Source organism: Stigmatopora argus, chromosome 11 (genome assembly GCF_051989625.1).
Source record: "Stigmatopora argus isolate UIUO_Sarg chromosome 11, RoL_Sarg_1.0, whole genome shotgun sequence".
Taxonomy (NCBI): domain Eukaryota; kingdom Metazoa; phylum Chordata; class Actinopteri; order Syngnathiformes; family Syngnathidae; genus Stigmatopora; species Stigmatopora argus.
The window spans coordinates 5,364,576-5,381,369 of NC_135397.1; the positions used below are offsets into that span (position 1 = coordinate 5,364,576).

Consider the following 16,794-nt stretch of genomic DNA (forward strand, 5'->3'; position numbering starts at 1 on the left):
TTAAGGGAAAAATGAGTCCTACCTGGGATTCGAACCCTAACTGCCCACATAGCAGTCAGATGAGCTAACCTCTACACCATGCAGAGACCACACTTTACTTTGTCATTATTGGAAAGTCTTGACTACACATATTTAGAAATATCAAGGGAAAAGGGAAAATGTCTCCCAACCGGGATTCGAACCACACCTGTCCGCATGGCAGGCAGGGGAACGAACCGCTACACTATGAAGTGGCCACTCTTAATTTTGTCATTATTGGAAAGTCTTGACTACACATGGTTGTTTCTATTTAAGGGAAAAATGAGTCCTACCTGGGATTCGAACCACATCTGCCCACATGGCAGTCAGGTGAACAAACCTCTACACCATGAAGTGACCACACCTTACTTTGTCGTTTTTGGAAACCCTTGAGTACACACGGTTGCTTCTATTTAAGGGAAAATGACACCACGCCAGGAGCCAAACCGCACTTGACGCTTATTTAATGCAGCAGAGCAGCAGAGCCTGCAGAACTGATTGTGAAGGCCATGAGGCAGATTTCTGACCATGGCAACAAATAATGGCTGAAATGTGATTGGTTAAATGCTTCAATATGAAAATACACATCTGGAAGCAGTGCAACCAGGGGGGAAGTAATGAAAGGAAGCTAACAGACAATTTGGAATTATTTAATACGTAGTGATGGACAAAATATAATATATGATTCAGATATTTCTTAGGCCAGCAGATAAGGCCTTGAAGGCCTTGACGGCACACCACTGCGTGTCCCAAATTGGCTGGCTACCAATTGAGGTTTTACCTGTTGTTGCCCAAAGTCGGCTGGGGTGAACTCTAGCACCCCCAAGTGATGATAAGCGGTAGACAAAAATGAATGAATGTGTGAGTGTAGGTGCCCTTTTGCTGTGGTTGAGTTCCTTACCAGTCCGTTAGCTGCCCACTTGAAAAGGATTAGACGCCTAACGCTGTCAATGGCAGCCAATGAGTTGATTTCGATTTAACGGCAGCCAGTGGGTTAAATAGCCACACTGTTGGGTATCTTATCGGGCAACATGTAGCTGTAAGGACATTTCAGCTCACGGTTCCTGGCCTGGATGCCGTTGCCGATCTCTTTCAGAGTCTTCTGGAACTTCTCTATGGAAGCGTTGACCTTTTTATCCACAAAGTGCCCGTCGGGGTAAATTCCCAAGTAGATCTGGATAGAAAACGCGCCAGTGCGGGCAGGTTCTCGGGACGGCATCGCACGCGTCAAGGAGGTTACCTCATTCGTCTGGTACTGGCTGAGCGCCCAGACCGCCCCCAGGTGCCAGGTGGACCGCCCTCGATCCGGGAGGGTTGCCATGATCAGGCTCATGTCCGCGGAACCTTTCCGATCGGGCGGAGGCTTCCGCATGGTGGACGGAGCGTTGGGAATCCAGGCGTACCAGTCGTACTTTGCCGTGGGAGAGAGATTCTCACATTGAAGCCGGCGGAAGTGACATTTACGCGAGAAACGGCAAACGCGCGGCGTACTTGTCCAAAGTTGACGGCCGCGTGTTGGGCCGAGGCGGTGAACACGATGATGGTCAAATATTGGATCAGTTCCTTGCGGGATTGAAGCGATTGAGGGAACTCTGTGCGGACGGTCAGCGAGTCATTAGCGCTTTCTTGCGTAGGATACGCATCGCGTGGCCCAACGTTACCTACCGCTTTGATGGAAGTCTCTCATGCCATTGTCGTGGACATCTTTGACAAAAGCCTGGATTTCCGGGTCTCCCCGAACCTCTTCATCGCTACTGTAGTACACGTGGATGACGTCGGACACAAAGCTGCGAGAGGAAAAGTCAGGTATGGCCAAGAATTCTTGGTTCCTCCGACTCGGCTTTACCTCTTGGTGGCCTCCCACACTTTGCGGCCGTCGTTTCTGTAGAAGTAGGCGGGCAGCTCCTGCTCGCTGTCCACTCCACGAGCTGCCATCTCATCGGGGAAGCAGAGAGAAGTGAAGGTCAGGGTCTTCATGACCTTCTGAATCAGTTGGACGTGACCGCCTCCACCTGTGGCGTTTGCCTTCACGTGGGGACAAGGGAGGAGATTGTCGGGACAACTTCCCAAATCTTCAGAAATGTCACCAACACGTTCTTCCCTATGGCTTCAGTCAAACCACAGGCAAGTCCATTTAAGGCGGAGCCCCCAAAACTGACCTTATCAAAGAGACCCCTCTCACAGATCAGCTCTTCTCTGGCCTTGGTGTTAATGGCGATGGTGAAACGGATATGCGGAACGATTAACTGTGAAGAAGAAGCGCACGAGCCGCTCAGTAATGCCGGCTCTCCGTCGCGTTTAATGAACCAGAGTCGTCACCTTGAAGACAGGGTGGACAGCGGGGAGCTGTCTGAACATGGCAATAGCAAACATCTCAGACATCAGATGTGTCCTCAGCAAGTGCGTGACCGTCTGGTGGTGCTGGAAGTCGGACGAACGCACCCACATCTTTGCCAGGAGCCAGTCGTACTCGTTGTCTGAAGGCAGGAAGATGGGGTTGCCCTCACCCGGAATCTGAGCCAACTGAGACGCAAGGAGAGAATAGAGCGTCAAAGTAGCCGGAGACTCGCTGGTCCTCAACTTACCTGTATGGCGATCGGTAGGACGTCGTCCTCCGTATTCTTGTACAGAAGACAGATGGGCGCCGTCATGTATTGTGGGGCGCGAGGGTCCGTGTCGTTGGCTTTGACGCCATCTAACGCTTCGTAGTCCACCATGTAGATGTTACCGGCCTGGAGCCATCGTAATATAAGAGTCAGCAAAAGTCGGGTAGCATTTTGCTCAAGACCGGACAGACCAAGCGAGACTTGCCCAGAATCAAAAATGACAGGGTCTGAAGATTAAAGACACGCTTTCAAGAGTCGTACTAGTGTACCTTGACTTCCTGGTCCAGAGTCAAGCCCCTCTCCAGGCTACTAGCCACCATGTCATTGGTAACAGGAAACTTTGGGGGAATTGTGCCGATCTTTCGGATGAGGACGGGATTGCAACCGTTCAGGAACTGGTAGCCAAACAGGAAATCCTCTTTCCAGTGTTGCATCACGTACTCTGGAGGAAAAGGTGACATTTCCATCAGATCAAAGATTGAACAAAGTATCCATCCGAGGCGGACCTGAACTGTTGTTTTTGATCCTCAAAAAGATCTTTTGAAAATCAGCAAAGTCCTTCCACGACGACTGGAACATGTGTGCCAAGTGGTTCAAGAAGAGGTTGCTGATTCTGCAAGGTTCATCGGCAATTAATTCACCGTCACAACTTTCGATGGCCTGCCGAGTCTGGAAGACATGACTGTGCGTGCCATATTATTCGAGGCAATACGTACGCTTTGCTGTAGTTTAGCACGAAATCCAGTCCTTTGTCGGTGTCAAATTGAATATCCCGGGGTAAATCTCGGTATCTCTTAGCGTCGATGCTCATGGGAAAGCCCGGCTGCCACCACGTCCACCTTCAAGGTACGACAGACCGTCGCAGCGCGGCTTTCTCGCCAACGGGTGATCGGCCAGAACCAGCTTACCCGAAGGCTTTGCGTCTCATTTCCAGCTCTTCTTCTCGGTGCTGCCTGAGCAGACCCGTCTTTTCGTCCTGAGGCAATTGAGCTGCCGGAGCAAAGAGACATGTGAAAGACGAAAGCCCCGAGATCGGCCATTTCGGTCTACCTCGTCCGTCCCGCAGCACCACTTCTTTGTCATCCACCAGCCAGCGATAGCACGGAAAGTCCACGTCGTCTCCGCCCGGAGTCCTCACCGAGACGTACCTGGCGAACCAGTCGTCATTTGCCAAGATCGCTTTCTTCTGCAGCTTCAGCAACACAATCTCGCCCAGGTTCTCCTCCACCGTTATTGGATAGGAATCCACCTGCGAGCAAAGATGTCAATGTTTGTGGTTGGCATTCCTCTCAAAACAGCCGATTTGGTACACTTTTCAAATGGTCAGAAAAATCCCAGATATAAGTAAATACTTAACTACTTACATTTGCCTAGCATTGACGGCGCCAGACGTCCAATCCATTTCAGATGAATGTCATTCGCCCCTCCCGGTCAAAATGGATTAGACCTCTAGCACCCTCAATGGTCGGCAAATTTGGACCAGCCTGACTTTTGAGAAAATGTAGTCATTTAAAGACATAGTTAACCACGAAATTCCAAATCTGTCAACTTTTCAGCCTGCTATCTTATTCAACTACCATTGAGTGACATATCGCCTTTCGCAAGGCACACCAAATGGCGGATGTCGGCCCTGAGGCGTCCGTTTGAAACCAGGCCAGGGATGGACTCATTTGAGGACTTGGTTGATAACATAACCAAGTTCTGACAAAACCATTGAGAGCTCAAGTCTTGACAGGACAAGAATGGAAAGCCCCTCAACCATGCGAGCTGGAATTCCAATATAATAAAAACATCCCAATTAATCACGTCAATGTTTTCTCAGGAAAAGCATTGGAGGGGTTATATAAGTCCAACCCGCATACTTCCTTCAGGCGGTGGGGCGTAACATGACACCCACTTGCACTTTTTTTTTTTACATCTGCAGATGTTTCCTTGCAAGCATAAATATCGAAAAAGAAAAAAAAGCAGTATGAAGTGCGACATACCGATCCCCTCTCAAAGTCATCGTGTAGAGATGTATCCAATGCGGTCTTCTGGCTGCAACCCCGGGTGCCCACCAGCGTGATGTAGATGGAATTATTCGTCCCTGACCTGCCTTGCGTTCCCGTGGCGACGGTCACCGTGTACGAAGGCATGGCTCTCGTCGATTGAAGAGCCCTAAGACAAGTGAAGGCAGATCAGCGAGTTGCTCCCAAATGATTGTTAGACTCCTCCTCGAGCCCTTTTAAACACTGCGTTTGACACCGGAAGGCACTTTTTGTTTTTTTTGTTTTTTAAAGTACCGCATACAGCAGTGTTATCCAAACTTTTACCACTCGGAGATGTCATAATGAGTACGTACTTGGAAATCCCAGGCGGGAAGGTTGCAATCAACTAGTAAGACCGTGTAGCCGACTCCTGGAATCAACTAGTATGGAGAAGTACACTAGTAAAACCATGGCGATGGATTGGCAAACTGTCCAGAAGCTCGATAACGATCCTGATGATTTGATTCAGGTGTGTTGGTGGAGGGAGACCTGGAAAACAGAGTGGAAAGGGTCCCTCGAGGACCGGAGTTAGGCACCCCTGATGAACATAGTAAGGCTTTTTGGTCAAAAACAAATGACTATAGTAAAGAGCAAGGCTATTTTAGAAGGAAATATAAGAACATGTTATATAGTAAGGCTGTTTTTTTCTCTCTCCGGCAACCCTTGAGAGGATGAATGAACAAAACCATGGTTTTGTCAACGTATTATTTTGTATCGTGAGAGAATGTGGGCGACGACACCAGGAGGTGAATCCGTCATTTTATTGCGCTTGAGACGACGAGTACATCCGCATTCACACGGCAACACTGTTGGGTATCTTATCGGGGGACATGTTGTAGTAGGGCAGATTCTTGGCCTGGTTCCGGGTCTTGATGGCGCCGCTAATGTCGGCCAAGCTCTTCCTGAATTTCTCCATGGCCGCCTTGATGGGCTTCTCCACAAAGTGCTCGTCCGGGTACGCTCCCAAGTAGAGCTAGAGGGCGCCACAGAAAAAGTCTCCCGACTGGGACGGCGTGGATTTTGGCGAGCCGCCTACCTCGTTCTCCTGGTACTGACTGAGGGCCCAGACGGCGCCCAGGTGCCAGCTGGAGCGTCCCCGGTCCGGAAGGCTGTTGATGATCAGGTCCACGTCGGCTAAACCCTTCTGCGTGGGGGGAGGTCTCCGCATTGTGGAGGGGGCGTTGGGAATCCACGAGTACCAGTCGTACTTGGTTGGTTGTAAGTACACTTAAGTTATTTTCTTTCGAGCATGTCGTAATTTAGTATTAAAATGTTTTTTTTAGGGTGAGGGGTCAATTTTTCCAAAGCAAGAGGTTTGACATACTTGTCCAAAGTTGACGGCGGCGTGTTGCGCTGACGCGGTGAACACGATGACGGTCAAATACTCGATCAGTTCTTCGCGAGACTCCAGGGATTTGGGGAACTCTGCAGGAATGCGCAATCTTGAGAAATAGGCCTCGTCCATATGCGGGTCGCCTGGCGGCCCCGTCGACCGTACCCACCGGAGGAATCCCAGTCCTGCATCCCGGATGTACGCACGTCTTTCACAAAAGCCTGGATTTCCTCGTCTCGTTGCACTTTCTCGTTGTTGTCGTAGTAAAAAGTGACCACGTCGGCTACAAAGCTTCAAAAAGAAGGTTGATGTGGTATGAATTGGGGTACCCAATTGCGACCCTATTTTGTGCTGCAAAACTAAGAAGCGTGGCTGGATGATTCGCCGAAAGACGTTTCGCCAACGGACGTTTCGCCGACGGACGTTTCGCCGACGGACGTTTGACAGACGGACAGGTCGCCGAATGGACGTTCCACCGAACGGTCAATCGGTCGAATGGCCGCTCGGCCGATTGACCGTTCGGTGGAACGTCCATTCGGCGACCTGTCCGTCTGTCAAACGTCCGTCGGCGAAACGTCCGTCGGCGAATCATCCGAGCACCGTTAAGAAGGGGATTTGGGGACTTTTTGGGGGCTTTCTTCAAACACCTGTTGTACTATTTTTAATGGTCATGGTAGACGTGGATGACGTCGGACACAAAGCTGCGAGAGGAAAAGTCAGGTATGGCCAAGAAGTCTTGGTTCCTCCGACTCGGCTTTACCTCTTGGTGGCCTCCCACACTTTGTAGCCGTCGTCTCTGTAAAAGTAGGTGGGCACTTCCTGCTGGCTGTCCATGCCGCGAGCCTTGATCGTGTCGGGAAAGCAGAGCGACCTGAAGGTCAGGGCTTTGGTGGCCTTCCCGACCAGCTGCATGTGACCGCCTCCACCTGTGGCGTTGGCCTTGACGGCCGTTCGCGACACGGGAAAAATCGGATTTAGGAGCATCTGCTGTTGACGACAAGTATTATTAATACTTTTCTCGTGGAGAATCGGGTATCGAAGATAAACGATATGAGCAAAAAGCATAAAGTCGAGGCCCACGGTTGACTTTGGCGGTCCGCACCAAAGGACACGGCGGGCTGGACCCTGGATTACAAATCTAACTTTTGGCAGGTTCGCACGCTTTCATTGTTTTATTCAAACCCGTAAGTAAGTGATCACTCGTGACCTCGTATACATTTCAAGATGAGCAGATAAATGCTTTTATGTTATAGTTATTTAAAATCACCGCGCGCCACTCTAACTCCTGAGCGACAAACAACCATCAAAAACGATCAACCACATGACTAGATGCACCAAAAAATGATCAACTACGGTCAAATTCTGGAACTCGAGTGGTAGCTTGAAGGACAAAATCATATTAAGTTACATTTTAAATGGGAAAATTCAAGCAATTTTAAAACAGATGAAATTTTAACCAGCAAAAGTGCCGTTTTCATCACGAGGGAGCTACGAGGTCAAATAATAATAAAATACTGGATGAATGATAACAAAATAAACTTAATGCGGGCGGAATTTCACTAATGCTGCAGCAGAGGTGACGGCAAATATTAGAACTACAGTACAAAGTGTTACTCTCACTTCCATGCCTCTATTCTCACCTTGTCGAAGATCCCGCACTCACAGATGAGCTGCTCTCTGGCTTTGGTGTTAATGGCGATGGTGAAGCGGACATGCGGAATGAGTAGCTGCGAACAAAGACACGTATTTGGCCGGCGCGTCACTTCCGTCGGCTCGGCGAGCGAACTCGCTACCTTGAAGACGGGGTGGACGGCGGGGAGCTGCCTGAACATGGCCACGGCGAACATCTCGGAGATCAGGTGCGTCCTGAGCAAGTGCGTGATGTTCTGGTGGTGCTGGAAGTCGGCCGAGCGCACCCAAATTTTTGCCAAAAGCCAGTCGTGAGGCTCATCCGTGGGTAAGAAGATGGGGCTGTTTTCGCCCGGAGTCTGAGCCAACTGGAAGAAAGAAGAAAAACAAGGGACTAAAGTACTCACAAATATGTCAATGTATAGCCAACCTCGCTCGACATTGACGGCAATTATTTGATTTGGGAAATGGAATAGGGAAACATAACAAATAGGATGAAATAGCCTTTCAGTTCAAATTTTCTTTGCAAATTCAAAAACGGGAAAACGCATTTCAGTAAATGTTCCTTTACGATTTCACTGAAATTTACGCTGTTTACGTCAGATCAGGTCACTTTGTTGTGTGGGAAAAGAGAAAAAGAGATCTTGAGTTCCATTCAAAAATGTCTTTAGCTTTTTAGATGGCATTACATTTATTTGAGAATACATATTCCATACAAAGCAGGTATTTGATTGCTCCATATAAAAAAATGTAAATGATCTCTTTTCTATTAATCCCATACATTCAATAATTATCAGCGCATCAAATCCATGGATGGCAATCACTTTAATAGCAGCGTACCTGTATGGCTATCGGCAGAATCTTGTTCTGCGTGTTTTTGTACAGAAGGCAGATGGGAGCTGCCAGGTATTGCAGCGTGCACGGATCCGTACAGTTGGCTTTGATGCCCTCCAACACCTCGTAGTCCGCCACGTAGACGTTGCCCGCCTGGAAGCGCAACAAACGACAAATATCGGTGGGATCACACCCGTCGGACGGTCCGCCGAGGACCTCACCTTCACCTCCTGCTCTAGAGTCAACGCTCTCTCCAGACTGACGGCCACCATCTCGTCGGTGACGGGGAACTTGTCGGGAATCTTGTCCATCTTCCGGATGACGACGGGATTGCAGCCGTTGAGGAATTGGTAGCCGAACATGAAATCCTCCTTCCAGTGCTGCATCACGTATTCTGAAGCGCACGGGTCGGGCAGGAGTGACCCACCCGCGCCATCGGGAATCGGAATCGGAATCCCGGGCCCCGTCGGAGGCTGACCTGAGATGGTGTTTTTGATTCTCAAAAAGATCCTCTCGAAATCGTCAAAGTCGCTCCAGGACGATTGGAACATGTGCATGAAGTGGTTGACGAACAGGTTCTCGATTCTGGAAACGGCAGGAAAGAGTTTTTAGGAGCCGGCGCGGCGTGAATCCCGTCGGTACGTACGCTTTGCTGTAGTTTAACAAGAAATCCACGCCTTTCTCGCAGTCAAACTGAATGTCTCGGGGCAAATCCCAGTGTTTCTTGGCGTCGATGCTCATGGGAAAGCCTGGCCTCCACTCCATCCACCTGAGCAGGACAAAAGGCGAGAAGGGGGTCGGTCGGCCCGCCGAAGGGCTCGCGCGACACCTACCTGAAGACCTTGCGCCTGCTTTCCAGCTCGTTACGACGGTGCTGCTTCAGCACGGAGATTTCGTCGTCCTGAGGCAGGCGAGCTAACGGACAAAAAAGGCGTGTGAACGGGGTGAGCTGTGGCCAGCCGGGTGGCGAGCGTACCTTTTCCATCCCGCAGCACGACTTCCTTATCGTCCACCAGCCAGCGGTAGCACGGGAACAGCACGTTGTCTCCCTCTGGAGTCTTGACGGAGACGTAGCTGCAGTACCAGTCGTCTTGCACCCAGTACTTCCTCTTCTGCAGCTTCACCAACAAAAGCTCGCCCAGGTTCTCGTCCACCCTCACCAGGTAGGAATCCACCTGCAACCGGCCAAAACCAGGATTGGATTTTTTTTTTTGGGGGGGGGGGGACAAACCCCACGTTTATCAATACAAACATACATTTTGAACATTTCATTGTTTTTGTGAATGGAAATAAATGGAGCTTTTTTGTGTCTCAAATGTTTTCTCGCAACCGTAAATGATCGCTGCAACATCCCATCAGGGGCACTGAAAATTTCATCCTAAATTCTTAAATATCGTTTTCTTAAGAATATCACCCTGCATACCATTTTTTGCCAGAAACAGTTTCAGCAAATTTTGACAAAAAAATCCACTTTTTTTTTCCAATTGATTTCCAGTAGAAATCATGAGCCAAAATGAACTCATTCCCTGCCATTCATTGAAACTGGGAGGACGGCCCGTGAATACAAATTCCCCAGTGACATTGACAATGGGAACCAGTGATTAGAAAGGACCACGCCAAAGTCCTGGTTTCAAGTGACCCGAAAAGCTCCCAAACGAATAGCAAGTGACTGAAATTCTTATTGTTGCTCATAGTGATGATAACATGGGGTTGTTCTCTATTTGCTCAACCAGAAATGACTTTTTGTTTGGACTAATTATCTCAACTTGGCACTTGGGTGAGGAAAGGGACAACAGGAAGTGTTCGTGAATCATCAACTAAATGGAATGGATGTTCTTGGATCTTGAGAAGGGACAAAGCTTGCCAAACAATCGAAGAGCAGTGTGCAGATTGCGGCTGCCAACAGGAAGTTCGTTTCAGTTTACACAGAAAGAGGGTGGGGTCAGTGGTAAAAGAACAGGTGTAAAAAAAATAATAATAATAAAAAGCACCTATTGTGCAAGAAGTTGCCAAGAAAATGCCTGGATGATGTGGTGGCAAATGAGAAACGGTGCATATTGTAAATCGTTAACCATACATAAACCAATAATAAAAACAATAAAACAAAATATTTTCTACTTGTTTTAATAACTATTTTGAATAAACTCAGTCAATGTTTCTCATCAGCCACAATTTTAACGTGTGATACAGACACCAATTCTCAATGTTAATGATGAGTATAGTATTTCTTTCATGATTATAATCATTTTTAGTACTTAAATAAATCCATAAATTACTTTCCTGCCCTACAAACGTTATTAAAAAGACAGGTAAAATGAATGTAGCTCCATCCACTCTTGCTCGTTTTGTGTTTTTGCTGCTTTTCTGTCTTAATGATTTGATGATTCTTAATAATCCCATTTACTTTGATTTGCTTTGCACTTTGTGCTTTTGCTTTGTTGTTCTGCTGCCTTTGCGACTGTACTGTCTAACTTATAACTATGCCTTTTCCTCTATCTGCATTCTCACTCTCTTGCTGCTGTCACAATGACATTTCTTGAATACGGGGTGAAAAAAGTTATCCAATCCAATCCATTTCTATGGTATGTAAAGGTCTGGCTTGAAATGTCAACACGGCACGGCACTTGCATGCAGCCGCGACTTTTCCCGCGTTAGTCCGGCCTGACTTACCGCACCACGCTCAAAGTCATTGTAGAGTGGCTTGTCCAGCAGAGTCCTCTCGCCGCTGGCCTCGGTTCCGACCAGCGTTACGTAGACGTAATCGTCCGTCCCCGCAAACCACTGGCTCCCCGTGACGATGGTCACTGTGTAAGACGGCATGGATAGGAAGAGAGCAAAAAAACGAATACTTTTCCGGATTAAAAACAATCAATTGCGATGCCCATTCGCCTCAGCTCGGCCGGTGCATTGATCAATTTGCCCAATGTCCTCACTTCTCTTACACAAATGCCACAAGAATGTGTAACTCTGATAAGCAGAAGTGGGCAGAGCGCGACGAGAACAACAGTGACTGACACTCCTTCCCTCATTTACAAATCCAAATAACCCAGTTTTGATTGAAGCCTCCCTCATACGAGAGATCAAATTTAAAAGTCAAATTTTTATGTGGTACTAGACAATGCAATGCCTGGGAGGATGCAAATATTACAGTACAGCGGTCCTCATACACAAAAATAAAATCAAGATGACAGTTTTGAGTGGACTGATTAGAACACCATTTAATGTCACCCCATTTTAAAAAAAATACAAAGAAACAGACAGGCAAAATAATGCAGTATTGACATCTGAAGGCATTTTTTCACTATCTTTCTTTCAGTCATTTCTTAAAGCATAAATTGATCAAGTAGCGCAGCACATTCTATTATAGTTAAAGGTATGTATATCATAAGAATGTAATATACACGTTTAAGTCATGATTTCTGTTTTTGACAATGAAGAAAAAGAAACATGCTTTCTAGGGAATCACCTGTAAACACGACATGTTTCTTAAAATGAAACGCAATTGATATTTTTTCAGATGAGTGAAATAACTTAAAGGGCAAGTTTTCAATTGAGGGGAAAAAAAACTTTCTTCATTATGGCTTGACAGTATAGTATATTTTAAATGGGATTTGCAAAAACACTAAATTGCCAAGTTTGATTGTTATTTTCAAGTTTTACCATTTAAAAGCATGGAGGCTAGTTAAAGTTAACTTGCTTGATTGAAATGAAGTCATTGTTGCCAAAGATCATCATCTATTGCAATGAATGGCAGTAAAAAAAAGTAAAATCCGACATGTTTTATATGCATAAATTTGCCCATCAAAAACTGCAAAGCACATTGTTTTTGCAAGCAACGAATCAATAAATAGTAAACAGTTAAAGTGCAATTTTCTGATCTACGTACATTCATCAGAGGTCCAAACATGGACGCCGGCGGCATGAAAAATCCCAAACGCTGCAGATCACAACTGATGTAAAATGAGTTGAAAAGTTTGGCAGAAAGAGAAAGCATTCAAAAAAAACTTGTCAGTTTTTGAAAATGTCAAAAATAAATAGACTGCATTCTGTTTGTTTTTAAGGCAAACACGCTGATGGTGGCACCCTAAATATTTCTAAAGCCCTGAAATGATTCAAACTTTGATTTCAGTTTTCTCAAAGTCTGCACAAAAGAAACAAAGAAATGTCATTGAAATATCATTTTCTCATTTGATAGAAATATAGTTGATCATTTGTTGATTTATCATTGTTTCCAGCTGCCTGTTGTAGTATACTTGCTAGTTATGAAAAACTGAATTTACAGAGGTAGGCTTGACTTTTGAGATTTGCGGATTAGACTAAAATGTGCACATTCAAAAATTACGGCACAATTAATTAAATAATTATCCTGTGATTATATAAATTCTTGATTTAAAAAAAAATTACATTAAATTTAAACATTGCATTGCAGGATTTTCCTAGGGTCTAACTTTACATATTAGAGTATGTCGGCAATAATAATAATAATACCTTTGTCTAAAACAATATCTTCTCGTCATCAAATTGTTGATTTAAGAATAGCTAAGCACACTCTAAGTAAAATTGAACAAAAACAAAGCATGGATCGTCATCTCATCTTTGGGATATGACCTTTTGCTAAAAAGTCAAATGCTTGAAATGTTTCTGCCACAATACTGTCAAATATAGGAAAATTCTGTTAAATGTATAAAAAATGTACTAAATTGATCCAAGGCCGTTCAATTAAATTGAATCGTCTTTCTGACACATTGTCAAGCTATCGTATTTATTGTCATGTAAATCCTGATTTAATCCTATTTTTTTTTAAGTCAAAACATTGAATTAATTTTTCTAATAAAAATATTTGTTGCTGATTTCCAATGGCATTTTCCATTTCAGTTTTTTTTAAACATGCATTAAATGACTTAAACTCAAAAGTCAAAACACCCCTGTAAATGTAAAAACACTTTGAATTAAATAAAACTAATAAGATAATAATGAAGAAAAATGAAGAGTAAATAAACACTTTATCCTTGTCAAAAAAGGCAGTTTTTGGACGTATTTAGGAAAATTTTGGATGTTTGAACCCCAATTTTTTTTCTCTTATTCAAATCAAGTATTTACAATTAAGCTCGAATTGATTTAGTTTTTTTAACTATTCGTGTATTTAGCTACCTCGGTTTTGAGATCATGGGAAAATACCCGTATAGTATGTAAACAAAAAGGTAAGAAATAAAAATCCAAAAGGTTCATAACATTAAGCCAATTGAGCAAAATCAATAGAATCAAATCTTTTACAAGTCGGCCAGGGCCGTCATTGGAAACCACTGACGTACCGGCTGAGCTTCTTCCTTTAGTTTAGATGGAGTAGCTGCTTCATGAACTCGTAGGTGGTGAAGGCCACGGCTTGAGACGGCACGCATCGGATGTAGTTGAGAGAGAGGCCTCGGTATAAGCCGTTCTTGACGCCGAACTCCGTGTAGACGTACGAAAGCGTTTTGCTCAGGGACCTGTCAAAAGGGACAGAGTACACACTCATTTTCTCTCTTCTTTTGTGCCTTAGAGTGCAGAAATTACGCTGAGTACAGTATTATAAAAAGGCATCATGCAAGTCAAGTACTTACACACACTTATGCGAGTCAGGAAGTACAGATCCCAGCTGCATTCTTCGCCGAGCGACGTCCAAAGGATAGCTGGTAGAAGAAACGAACAAAAGTACATTTATTTTAGAGTGTGTCATTTCAGCGGGGAGGGAACACCACGCTTACGATATTGTTTGAGCAATGGCGCCGGCGACGCCGCCGCACAAAAGGTTGACTTTGGTCTTTAAAACCAGCACGTCCGGGTTGTCCGAGGACGGCCGACCCAGCTTTTCGGGGAAGTGTTTTAAGCCGAGGCTTTTCAGCGTGCCGAAGGTGAAGAAGGAGAAACCTGCGGGGTTAAAACGCGACATGTGACGAAATCACGCTTTCCTCTTTGTAGCGATGAGATAAAAATGGGGGAAAAAAACGTGCCGTATTCTAACTCTGTGGAAAAAGTCATAAAATTCCTAAAGAAATAACATTCTAACTACTTATCTCGAGCCAAGTCAAATTTCTTTCACCTGCATAAGGGGCCATTCCAATGAGCGTGGGTGTAAGCCCCCGGTAGAAGCCGAAAAATCCACCTTCCTGTGCCGCAACACCAAAAACTGTGAGCGGGCTAGAATACCACTTTCCGACCAAGGCGATGACCGATAGCTCACCTTGGCATAAATGGTCTGAAAAGCGTTGACGATACCAGTGTAGCGATGGTCCCCGGTCACCTGGAAAGCCAGTCTAGCTCGAACCACGTCCAGTGGATACGTACAAATCACCGCCGTCATACCTGCCATGGATCCGGCCAAAAGGCGGTGAATAGGCCCGGCGATCCCAACTTGTTTACTGAGCAACTGGAAAGCGAATTTAAAAATAAAGACAAGGTTTAGTGGCAAATTGGAGCGATGACTTTGACAATAACAGAAGCGTTCTACCTTTTTATAATTGTCAAAAGCCATGAACTGGATGGCACCGTATGGAAATATCCTCACCATCATGGCCCCGTTCCCTTTATACAAACCCCGGAAGCCTTCTTTTTGGGGCACGGCTTTGAGAGTGGAAAACACGCCTGCGCACAAAAATTAGATTAGAGGATTGAAGTCACTTTAGTTTTTATTTAGAGACACTTTACCTAAGTGTTTGTAGTGAGGATTCTGGGCTTGAAGCAGAATCTTGATTCTGTCCAGAGGAGCGATGGTCGTCTTGGCGCAGCATCCTGCCACACCTACCGCAGAAATAAACTTTAGTTCAGCATTTACATAAAAAATAAAAAATGAAGTTATTTCAGTACCATTGATGATAGACATCATGTGACTTCTACAAACTAAATTAAAACTATTTAAACGACTTCATCACTAGTTGTCATTCAATCCATTTGAAGTGGGTGGCAGCAAATAAACATTCATTTATTCAGTCATTCACTACCAACCGTCTCATTTCAAATGTATTGGACGTCTCATGCTTTCAACTCATCAGCAAGTTGTCCAAAAGCTTGATGCCGATTCCGATTATTTGATTCAGGTGTGTTGGTAGAGGGAGACATGGAAAAACAAACCGGATAACGGCTCTCGAGGACCGGAATCGGCCACCCATGTACTGTATTTCTACATAAAGAACGATCTAGCATTTTTGTGTTGGCTTTTAAAAGTACAAACTCACTGGAGGATAAATAAAGTGGGCAGTGGCCATGAGGAATAGAGGAAAGTACAGCTCACAATGTCTCCACGAGGCTGAATAATACCAATGTGTTAGGTCCTACCTCCAGCAACAAAGGATCGGAGCCAGTAGTGGTCCCTCTTGGTTGGAGTGCTGCTGATGGTTGGAGGTGTGGAGACGGCAGAAGTGGCAGAAACGGCAGCCTCCGATGTCATCCTGGCTGCTTTACAAATGCAACACGTGCATAGCTGTTGAGCACAAATGGGCATTTCATCATTCTTCAGAATCCGATTTGATTTTATAAAACACAATCTCAAGATTTTAGTGGCCAGTAAAATGCACATAATAAACTGTTGTTACGACGCGACATACTTAACATGAAGCAGGTCGATGAGCAATTATTCTTCCTCAAAAGATTTCTCCGTCTCCTTTTTAGACGGAAAGCACTAGCGGTGAATGTCGTCTAAAATTCATAATTTGACTACAAAAATCGATATAAATATAAGTTAGAAGAAGTCTTCCGCATTTCATCGTACACGGCGATGTGCCCTTCGCTCTTGGTTTACTGTCGCACGCTAATGACGCGATGATGTCATTTTTGCGCGACACAATACTAGTCATTTCTATTTTAAAATCAATATAAATAAAACATTCGGGAAAGTTGCTTGTCTCATATATACTGATGACTCTCAAAAGTGTTCAGCTCATTTTTGGTGGTAACAGAATTATAATATTTATACAAATGTAGATAAGACAAAATAAAAAAGAAAAGAACAGAACTAAATAGGTGGTTACATAATTAAGAAACAATTACTAATGTGCTTTTTATATTTTAGCTAGGGAAACTGGTTTTATGAGCCGATCTGACCGTGACAAGAAGCATTTTCACACAATTGTCCGCTAGGTGTCGCCAAACCACATCGTGACATCACGGATCAAGTCAAAAGCACTAGTGGTAATGGAGCATTTCGCCGGGTGCGGTGGCTCGTACCTATAATCCAAGCTTCCGGGAGGCTGAGGCTGGCGGAGCGTTTGAGCTCGGGAGTTCTGAGCTGCAGCCGACTATGTCGAATGGGCGTCCGCGCTAAATTCGGTATCGATATGGTGCTCCCGGGGGAGCTCGGGACCACCAGGTCGCC

At 45.3% G+C, this 16,794-nt stretch overlaps 3 protein-coding genes across 22 annotated transcripts in view; all 3 read right to left on the minus strand.

Moving 5' to 3' along the window:
* LOC144084507 (polyunsaturated fatty acid 5-lipoxygenase-like) overlaps positions 1 to 5,101 on the minus strand; it is a 56,557-nt gene extending 51,456 nt beyond the window's left edge. For all 18 annotated transcript variants that reach the window (XM_077613010.1, XM_077613015.1, XM_077612999.1 and 15 more), the window contains exons 1-15: positions 4,966 to 5,101; positions 4,610 to 4,781; positions 3,675 to 3,873; positions 3,533 to 3,614; positions 3,341 to 3,463; positions 3,131 to 3,237; positions 2,894 to 3,066; positions 2,604 to 2,750; positions 2,338 to 2,541; positions 2,178 to 2,264; positions 1,865 to 2,043; positions 1,684 to 1,805; positions 1,510 to 1,610; positions 1,259 to 1,429; positions 920 to 1,192 (exon numbers count right to left, since the gene is read on the minus strand). In XM_077613010.1, the coding sequence (XP_077469136.1) occupies positions 1,013 to 1,192; positions 1,259 to 1,429; positions 1,510 to 1,610; positions 1,684 to 1,805; positions 1,865 to 2,043; positions 2,178 to 2,264; positions 2,338 to 2,541; positions 2,604 to 2,750; positions 2,894 to 3,066; positions 3,131 to 3,237; positions 3,341 to 3,463; positions 3,533 to 3,614; positions 3,675 to 3,873; positions 4,610 to 4,759 (2,025 nt within the window). In that variant the 5' untranslated portion in view covers positions 4,760 to 4,781; positions 4,966 to 5,101 and the 3' untranslated portion in view covers positions 920 to 1,012. The remainder of the gene's footprint in view (positions 1 to 919; positions 1,193 to 1,258; positions 1,430 to 1,509; positions 1,611 to 1,683; positions 1,806 to 1,864; positions 2,044 to 2,177; positions 2,265 to 2,337; positions 2,542 to 2,603; positions 2,751 to 2,893; positions 3,067 to 3,130; positions 3,238 to 3,340; positions 3,464 to 3,532; positions 3,615 to 3,674; positions 3,874 to 4,609; positions 4,782 to 4,965) is intronic.
* A 342-nt stretch (positions 5,102 to 5,443) lies between these two features.
* On the minus strand, positions 5,444 to 11,267 carry LOC144084514 (polyunsaturated fatty acid 5-lipoxygenase-like). Its single transcript, XM_077613033.1, has 14 exons — positions 11,118 to 11,267; positions 9,424 to 9,622; positions 9,281 to 9,362; positions 9,094 to 9,216; positions 8,926 to 9,032; positions 8,669 to 8,841; positions 8,454 to 8,600; positions 7,778 to 7,981; positions 7,625 to 7,711; positions 6,745 to 6,923; positions 6,154 to 6,275; positions 5,976 to 6,076; positions 5,688 to 5,858; positions 5,444 to 5,624 (listed from the first exon to the last, which is right to left on the minus strand). The coding sequence occupies exons 1-14, from the start codon at positions 11,265 to 11,267 to the stop codon at positions 5,445 to 5,447; spliced, it is 2,025 nt and encodes a 674-aa protein (XP_077469159.1). The 3' UTR covers position 5,444.
* slc25a16 (solute carrier family 25 member 16) lies at positions 11,116 to 16,260 on the minus strand. Of its 3 annotated transcripts, none has more exons than XM_077613032.1 (10): positions 16,028 to 16,260; positions 15,759 to 15,903; positions 15,132 to 15,224; positions 14,935 to 15,068; positions 14,668 to 14,853; positions 14,527 to 14,593; positions 14,192 to 14,354; positions 14,048 to 14,116; positions 13,760 to 13,933; positions 11,116 to 11,251 (listed from the first exon to the last, which is right to left on the minus strand). In XM_077613032.1, exons 2-9 carry the CDS (start codon positions 15,868 to 15,870, stop codon positions 13,777 to 13,779), a joined length of 981 nt encoding a protein of 326 aa, XP_077469158.1. In that variant the 5' UTR covers positions 15,871 to 15,903; positions 16,028 to 16,260; the 3' UTR covers positions 11,116 to 11,251; positions 13,760 to 13,776. The 3 variants fall into 3 exon arrangements, with proteins under 3 accessions (XP_077469158.1, XP_077469157.1, XP_077469156.1); XM_077613031.1 differs by lacking the exon at positions 11,116 to 11,251 and adding an exon at positions 11,633 to 12,397; XM_077613030.1 differs by lacking the exon at positions 11,116 to 11,251 and having other exon boundaries at positions 11,633 to 13,933.
* Positions 16,261 to 16,794: the final 534 nt, after the last annotated feature.

What these genes read in the sequence shown, in the direction of transcription:
- LOC144084514 (XM_077613033.1), bottom strand. Translation starts at nt 11,267, where the DNA reads ATGCCGTCTTACACAGTGACCATCGTCACGGGGAGCCAGTGGTTTGCG. An exon ending in TTGTTAAACTACAGCAAAGC is followed by an intron (nt 9,033 to 9,093) that starts GTACGTACCGAC and finishes TGCCGTTTCCAG; the next exon opens with AATCGAGAACCTGTTCGTCA. An exon ending in GTGTGGGAGGCCACCAAGAG is followed by an intron (nt 6,276 to 6,744) that starts GTAAAGCCGAGT and finishes TTCTTTTTGAAG; the next exon opens with CTTTGTAGCCGACGTGGTCA.
- slc25a16 (XM_077613032.1), bottom strand. Translation starts at nt 15,870, where the DNA reads ATGACATCGGAGGCTGCCGTTTCTGCCACTTCTGCCGTCTCCACACCT. An exon ending in CCGATCCTTTGTTGCTGGAG is followed by an intron (nt 15,225 to 15,758) that starts GTAGGACCTAAC and finishes TTTCTGCGGTAG; the next exon opens with GTGTGGCAGGATGCTGCGCC. An exon ending in TTCAGACCATTTATGCCAAG is followed by an intron (nt 14,594 to 14,667) that starts GTGAGCTATCGG and finishes GTTGCGGCACAG; the next exon opens with GAAGGTGGATTTTTCGGCTT.